This window comes from Lactuca serriola, chromosome 4, assembly GCF_051521515.1.
Source record: "Lactuca serriola cultivar US96UC23 chromosome 4, Lser_US96UC23_V15, whole genome shotgun sequence".
NCBI classification, from domain to species: domain Eukaryota; kingdom Viridiplantae; phylum Streptophyta; class Magnoliopsida; order Asterales; family Asteraceae; genus Lactuca; species Lactuca serriola.
This window is the reverse complement of record NC_136411.1, coordinates 123375939-123384153: the sequence shown is the minus strand read 5'-3', so window position 1 is coordinate 123384153 and position 8215 is coordinate 123375939. Positions and strand designations below refer to the sequence as shown.

At 31.1% G+C, this 8215-nt stretch overlaps 1 protein-coding gene across 1 annotated transcript; it reads left to right on the top strand.

Moving 5' to 3' along the window:
* The first annotated feature begins 826 nt into the window (after positions 1-826).
* On the top strand, positions 827-7716 carry LOC145098779 (uncharacterized). Its single transcript, XM_079036386.1, has 10 exons — positions 827-1050; positions 1750-1892; positions 1996-2064; positions 2468-2629; positions 2724-2847; positions 4087-4507; positions 5129-5475; positions 5752-5865; positions 5965-6350; positions 6482-7716. The coding sequence occupies exons 1-10, from the start codon at positions 827-829 to the stop codon at positions 7714-7716; spliced, it is 3225 nt and encodes a 1074-aa protein (XP_078892512.1).
* The last annotated feature ends 499 nt before the right edge of the window (positions 7717-8215 follow it).

The following is an 8215-nucleotide window of genomic DNA, read 5'->3' as shown; positions in this document are numbered from 1 at the left end:
AATCCTCAACCAAAATGTTTTCCCTGTTGTTAAACTCAATAAAATAAACCATAAATTATTCAAAATATCAATTATATTTCAACATACATTGATTCCTGTAACAAAATTTCTCGATCAAATACACCTTAGCTGCTTCAAACATGAAACAATTAAACTTAAAACCTCTGTTGTAAAACATTAATATGGAAAACATGAACCTACATCGGGTTATAAGTTATATATAACTTGGATTACTTGAAACTGAATCTTATTCGATCAATTATTCAAGGAACGAAAATCGAATTTTGGGGGTTAATCTTAGATTGACAAACCTGATAATCCAGTATTTGACATACTATATGCAAACTCCTCTTTCGCCTTGAAGCAGCCTTCACATGTCGGAAACTAAATGAAACCCGTAGTTGTTATCGATTCCACACTGAGACAATGTTATCAGGTTTCCATTGAGAACTAGGGTTTTACCCTCTAGGATCATTCGAATGAACAATTGTGTGAGATTGGGGAAAGAACAAATGGAACTTGAAGAAGCCCTAATTTTGAAATGAGGATGATAAGTGGTAATTTCCATTCGCAAGGAATTGATGTCGCCAGTGGAAGAAGGAGACTCGATGTGAGGATTGATTTTCTTTTCTCAAATGATGGAGACTATGTCGCACAAGCAGCGGTCATCGTCGATGAAATCTTCCCATTCCGTTTGATGCGTTGTTGAACCCAATCGATTGTGCCGGAATCGAGGACAGTGACCGATGGTTAACCGGTGACGAAGTGGGTTTTCGTTTTTTTGGTAGCAACACACACATGGAGAGAATGATAGAGAGACGGAGTAATGAAGAAGATGGCGACATATAGAGTTGTTTGTAAAAAGTATTGCCATTTCATGAAATCTGGAAAAGAGATCAAGGCTCTTGGAACTCAGTTGGAAAAGACGAATATTGCTGCCTGGGCTAGCAAGGTAGAAGATAAAGATGCATCTTCTTCTTTGACATATGAAAAATCGGGTAAAACTGCCATTGAGATGCGTACAACTGCTTGGGAGGATGCTGAGAAAATGTAGTAATGAAGAAGACGTTTTCAGATAGAGTTGGTGAGGACAATATTGCCATTTCTTGACCTAATTAATTAATTAATTAATCAACAACATTGTTATGAACCTTTTAAAGTGGTACATTTTGGTTGTTACTAGGTTTGAATATGAACTTTTATTTTAACTGTAATGCAGAATAAAATGCCTTCCAATGACATCCAGTAATGTGTAAAATGTTAGAAATTGAATCACAACATATGTATTTATAAGGCCTTAAATAATCCCAAATCCTAATACTAATAAATAAAAAAATAAATTTTATAAATAAATAAAGAAATAAGTATAAAATTGCAATCAAACATTTGCTTAGACCCTATACAATCTTTAAATGTCTAACTGAAAAATCAAAATTGCCCTTCTGTTACGATTCGACTCTATATTTTGAAATACAACCTATTCAATTGACATACTTTTTATAAATAAATAATACATTAATAAACTAATTTATAATTTATATGTACATTTTAATAAACAATTTCAAAAAAACGACACAGATAAGTTGTATTGTTTTTCCAACTACTTACCAAGAATACTTAAAAATGACAAAACATTGGCTTTATACCCATTTCTTCGCTAGATAATTATTATATGAACTACTTAATTCTTATTTGTTAAGCATGTTAATTTATAACTAATTTTATTTATCTTAACTATGAATGTTGCAGAGATACAATGCATTCACTTTCTTCTAAAAAATCTATAAAGGTAAATAATTTCTATTTAGATAATACAAAAAATAAAAATTTGGGTACTACATTAACAAATCTAGCCTCAACAACTACTACTGTTAAAACTTCGATTTACAAAGGTAAGTTTTTTCATATACAAATTCTATTCTTATTATTTATTATTTTTTAATTCACATAATATTTATTTGAATAACATAAATATTTATTAACATAAAAAAATAGATAATTTGTCAAAATCTTCACCCACTGCAACTCAATATTCTTCGAAATTGGTAACCGATGCTTACAAATGTACGTTTATTTATTCAACATTATTTTATAAACATATTATTTACGTAATTATACATTTCATATCCTGCCATATTATATGTTATGCAGAAAACAACAATAACATGTGCCACTTGCAAGCCAAAGAGAAAAGAAGACAAAGAAAAATATATTTGCAAAATAAAAGATCGAAGAAAATAAATACAACATCTAATGTTCCAAGTACATCAATACCTCATCTCTTAAAAAATATAATTAATTATAATCCTATTATTTTTTTATTCAATGTTTTATGTTTATTTTACATTTATTTACAATAAATGATTTCTCATATTTTTTTAATTATCTTGTAATATTATATGATTGCAGGTTATTATTATGTTGTATACATATCTCTTTAGTTTTTATAAATTTTTGTTATTTGCAGATCAATCAACCAATATTGTTGATCAAACTCAAAATGTCAGTTCATTTAATTCACCAGGAATCCAAAATACAACCGTACAATACTCTCATTCCTTTACAAATGTTAGAACTCCGTTATCTAACATTACAAATGTTAGAACTCCGTTATCTAACATTACAAATGGTAATAATTTATTGTTTTTAAAATATACAATTATTAATTTTCTTTATAATCCGAATATAAGTATATGTATACTTATTTCATTTTTTTTGTTCAGATAACATCGGTTTCGGTAAATATGTCACTTCCAACTTACCAGATAAAAGACAGTACTATGTACTTTCAAATGATATGACATCGAAAAATGCATCTACAATAACTGCTTCTTCATCTTCAATCAAGTTGAATCCAGGATGTCATAAATTAAAAAGGAAGACGACACATTTATCGCCTATCCCTTTATTGATTTGAGAGATAATGTAGAAAATATACATCAAGTCATAAATGAAAACGTTATAGTTGGTATCTCAAATGGTAATAAAAAATAATATTCATTTTCATTTTTTTTACATTTCAAATACTACATTGTAAATACTTATAAATTTCACTGATATTTTTTTCATCGCCTTTTAATTTACAGAATATTTGGATCATGGTGATCAAAATGTTGTATGTCAAACATGTCATGCAAAGTTATGAAGAAATGAATCCATTAGAGGTAAAGAAAAAGGGAACACAAATTATTCTTTATGTTGTGGTTACGGCAAAGTTCAAATTCCAGATTTAAAGAAATCACCGCCAAGTTACGAAAGAATGTTTCGAAATGGGGATTCTAAAAGCAAACACTTCATGAAAAACATTAGACGTTACAATTCAATGTTTTCTTTTACGTTGATGAGTGGTAAAATTGATACTTCAATCAATAGAGGAAACGCTTCATACATTTTCAGACTGGGTGGTCAAAATTATCATAGTATTGGAAACCTTTTACCAGTAAAAGGATCGGAACCAAAATTCTCTCAGTTATACATTTATGATACTCAGAACGAAATTTCAAATAGACAAAGATGCATTGGGTATTTTTTTTTCATCCTTCTTATTCATAATTATTCATTACACACACACACACACACACACATATATATATATATATATATATATATATATATATATATATATCAACGTTGTAAAAATCGCTCGACGTTAGCTAGTCGGTGGACTGGGGTTAAGAGATTAATCGGCTAGACGGAGATTAATCAGAGGATTAATCGGGGACCATTAATTGCTAATTTGTTAGATTTTAAAAAAATTAAATATGACTAATATCATATAAAAGTTCTTAAATATCACTAATATCATAACAAAATAGGTTAATATGATAAATACAACACTAATCATACCTCAAATAGTTTCTATTGAGATCTAACTTCTTCAAAGTTTCAAAATTTCTTCGGGTTCTACTGTTTCGGTCATTTTGTATGCACGGATTAATCGCTAGACGTTCTCTAATCGGTTGAGTAACGCTTAGGTATTAGTCGAAGATTAATCGAGACCTAATCGAGATTTTTACAACACTGATATATATATATATATATATATATATATATTACTAATATTATGTATAATTTCATTTATTTTAGTGGGGTAAAAGATCAATCAAAGTCAACTGACAGTGATATTATTGAAGATATAAAGGTGATGTTGGATTCAAATAATGTGTTGGTTAGATCTTATAGGATGGCAAGAGATACTTTTCAGAAAAACCCTCAAGTTGATATGAAACTACGACTTATCGGGACAAGGCAGCGAGATGGAAGAACATATAACCTACCGACTGCTTCAGAGGTTGCCGCTTTAATTGTCGGGGACATTTGTGATTCAATTGAAAAAGGGATATTTTTGTTGAAACAAAAATTGGATTTCTACAACGTATCAATGAATTGCATCCTTCATACATTCCTCTTCAATATCCACTGCTATTTCCATATGGAGATGATGGTTACAGTGTTGACATTCTTCATAGAGGTGTTTCATTTACAACCAACAACAAGCGGGCGAAATGTACAATGAGAGAATATTTCGCTTTTAGAATTCAAGATAGAGATCATTCGTTCTCCCTCATTCTTAATTCAAAAAGGTTGTTTCAGCAGTTTCTGGTAGATGCCTATACTATGATGGAAACGGAGAGATTGCATTACATACGTAGGCAACAACATGTTCTTAGATGTAAGTCTTATGAAAATTTATGTAAACAAAAAGCTCAAGGAACAGCGAATATCTCCAATGTCGGACAACGTGTCATATTACCTTCATCCTTTACTGGTGGCACACGATATATGCTGCATACTATTTGAATGCCATGTCACTATGTAAATGGTTTGGATATCTAGATTTTTTCATAACCTTTACGTGTAATCCAAAATGGCCAGAGATTAAAAGATTTCTTAGGGATACTTCACTTCAACCAGAAGACAAACCTGAGATATTATGTAGGTTGTTTAAGATCAAGCTCAATGCATTTATTAAGGACTTAAGGGAGAATAAAATTTTCGGCACAGTTCAAGCATGTAATTAAAATTATATTTTTTTCATTATTGATAAAACATTACTCTTATTATAGTATATTTTTATATGTTTTTATTGTCTAATCATATTTTGTTTTTTTTGCCAAATATTTTGCAGATGCTTATACCATTGAATTTCAAAAGAGAGGTTTGCCGCGTAGTCATATATATATGTTTATTTATGCATTCTGACAACAAGTTACCTATTGTTGAATTTATCGATCCGATAATTTTTGCCGAGATACCAGATAAAATTGAAGATCTGGAATTGTATTCATTTGTCAATGAGTTCATGATTCATGGTCCATGTGGAGCTGAAAATATCAATTGTCCATGCATGGTGGATAAAAAGTGCTCAAAAAACTTTCCAAAACAATTATGTGATCATTCGTCTGTTGATGGAAATGGTTTTCCGTTATATAGGAGAAGAAACGATGGTCATTTTGTAGAAAAATCAGGTGTGAAGTTGGATAATAGAAATTTTGTTCTATACAACAAATATCTATTAAAAAGATATCAGGCTCATATTAATGTTGAATAGTGCAATCAAGGATCTTCTATAAAGTATCTGTTCAAATACATAAACAAGGGTCCTGATAGAGCTACGGTTGTTGTTGTACCAACAAAAAATGAATGTGAAAATAATGATGTGGTCGATGAAATAGCTGAATATTACGATTGTAAATATTTATTTGCATGTGAAACATCATGACGAATTTTTAAATACGATGTTCATTGCAGGTATCCTTCTGTGGTTAGACTACCTTTTCATCTTCCTAATCAACAACAGATTGTATATGGCGAAGACGATGATATCGACGAGGTTCTGGACAAACCTTCTGTTGCTGCTTCAAAGTTCACATCTTGGATGGAGTGTAATGCAATTAATAGTGAAGCACGGGATCTTACATATTTTGAGTTTCCAACAAAGTTTGTTTGGGTATTAAATTGTAGGTTTTGGAAGCGAAGGAAAACAGGAAAAGCCATTGGTAGAATTCATTCCGTTTCACCTAATCTTGGCGAAACCTATTTTTTAAGGATTCTTTTAAATAAAGTTAAAGGTCCGACGTCATTTGATGAAATTCGCACGGTAAAAGGTGAAACTTATTCTTCTTTTAGAGATGCTTGTTATGCACTCGGGCTATTAGATGATGACAAGGAATACATCGATGCAATTAAAGAAGCAAGTCATTCTGGATCTGGTTTTTATCTACTCTTCTTATTTGCCACATTGTTGATGTGTAATAATATGTCTAAACCAGAGATTGTTTGGGAAGATAAATGGGAATATTTGGCGGATGGAATTCTATATAACCAACGACAAAGGTTCAAGTCTGCAGGTATTTAAATTATTTTCTTCATTTCTATTTAAAATATTTTTTTTCTTATCAACAACCATTAAATAAGTATTATAAATATTATTAAATATTGTATTTTATATTTTGTAATTAATTTAAAATTTATGTTGCAGACTTATCACTCAGTGAAGATGAAGTTAAGAACTTAACTTTGTTTGAAATAGAACAAATTTTACTTCGAAACAACTCCACTCTCAAAAATTTCAAAAACATGCCATACCCAGATGTTGAATCAGTTTCTTCTTTGAACAATCAAATTATCGTTGAGGAGCAAGATTATGGCATTCCCGTTCTAAAGAATGAGTTTGATTGTATGTTTGTTGCATTAACAAATGAGCAACATTACATTTTCCTTAACATCATGATTATTGTTAAAGAAAATAAAGGAGGTGTTTTCTTTGTTTATGGTTATGGTGGAACGGGTAAAACTTTTCTCTGGAAGACAATATCTGCAGCAATTAGATCTCACGGTAATATTGTTTTAAATGTTGCTTCAAGCGGTATTGCTTCGTTATTATTACCCGGTGGTAGAACAACACACTCTAGATTTATACTTCCATTTGAACTTATAGAGGATTCTTTTTGTAAAATAAATCCACATGGTGAGTTGGCTAGCTTAATAAGAAAAACCTCTTTGATAATTTGGGATGAAGCACCGATGATCCTTAAGCATGCTTTTGAAGCTTTAGATCGAACTTTGAAAGATGTATTAAGGAGTGGAAATTCTACCATCTCAAATATTCCTTTTGGAGGCAAAGTTATTGTCTTTGGAGGAGATTTCAGACATATTCTACCAGTTGTTCCTGGTGGTAACAGACAAAACATTGTTAATGCGTCTTTGAGTTCTTCATATTTATGGCAACATTGCAAAGTGTATAGATTAACAAAAAACATGAGACTAACTGTTGGAAGGGATCAAGCTGATGTAGAAAAAATAAGAGATTTTGCAAATTGGTTATTGGATATAGGAGAAGGCAAACTCGGTGGTCCAAACGACGACGAAACGATTATCGATATTCCGAATGATATTTTCATTAATGATCCAGATGATCCTATAGGTTCATTAATTGAGTTTGTATATCCTTCAATTTTGGAGCAGTATAACAATACACATTATTTCCAAGAAAGAGCTATACTTGCCTCGAAGAATGAAGTTGTTCAGGAAATAAACGATCGTTTGCTTAACAAGTTTCCAAGAGATGAGGTTGAATATTTAAGTTCAGATAGCCTATGTCAGTCCGAATTTGTGCATGATCAGTTTGATGCAAATTTATACTCGCCTGATGTATTAAATGGTCTTAAAGTATCCAATCTACCAAATCATGTAAGGTCAAACCTTGAAATATGATAATGTTTAAATAGACTCAGCGTCAACACGTATCTCAGCATCAGCACCAGCGCGTCAGCAGCTCAGTTTGTAATAGTTTAGTCTATTCAGTGCATTGTAACAAATCTTGTATTTATCCTGTTTCCTTAGTTATCTTGATTTATTAGCTAGCGTATCCCTGAATTGTAGGGATTGTCTAGAATAACAGTATATATTATTTTGTATAGGTTTGTGAATGGTTACGCCTTTCACAAACCCTAATCGTCGCTTTGTGCACACGATAATCTCTTTGTGAGATTATCTTTCTTAGTGAAAGTTTTCTTCGTGAATTTCTCTTGTTCTTATTTATCGTCATTGTTTGATATATCGATTGATCTAAAGGCCTCTTCAATTGGTATCAGAGCAGGTTTCTTTTATCAAACAAATGGCTTCATCTTCTTCTTCATCAAACTCATCAAATCATCCTTCTGCTAAAATCCCTCCTTTCGATGAAACGAACTTTGCTATGTGGAAAATAAAG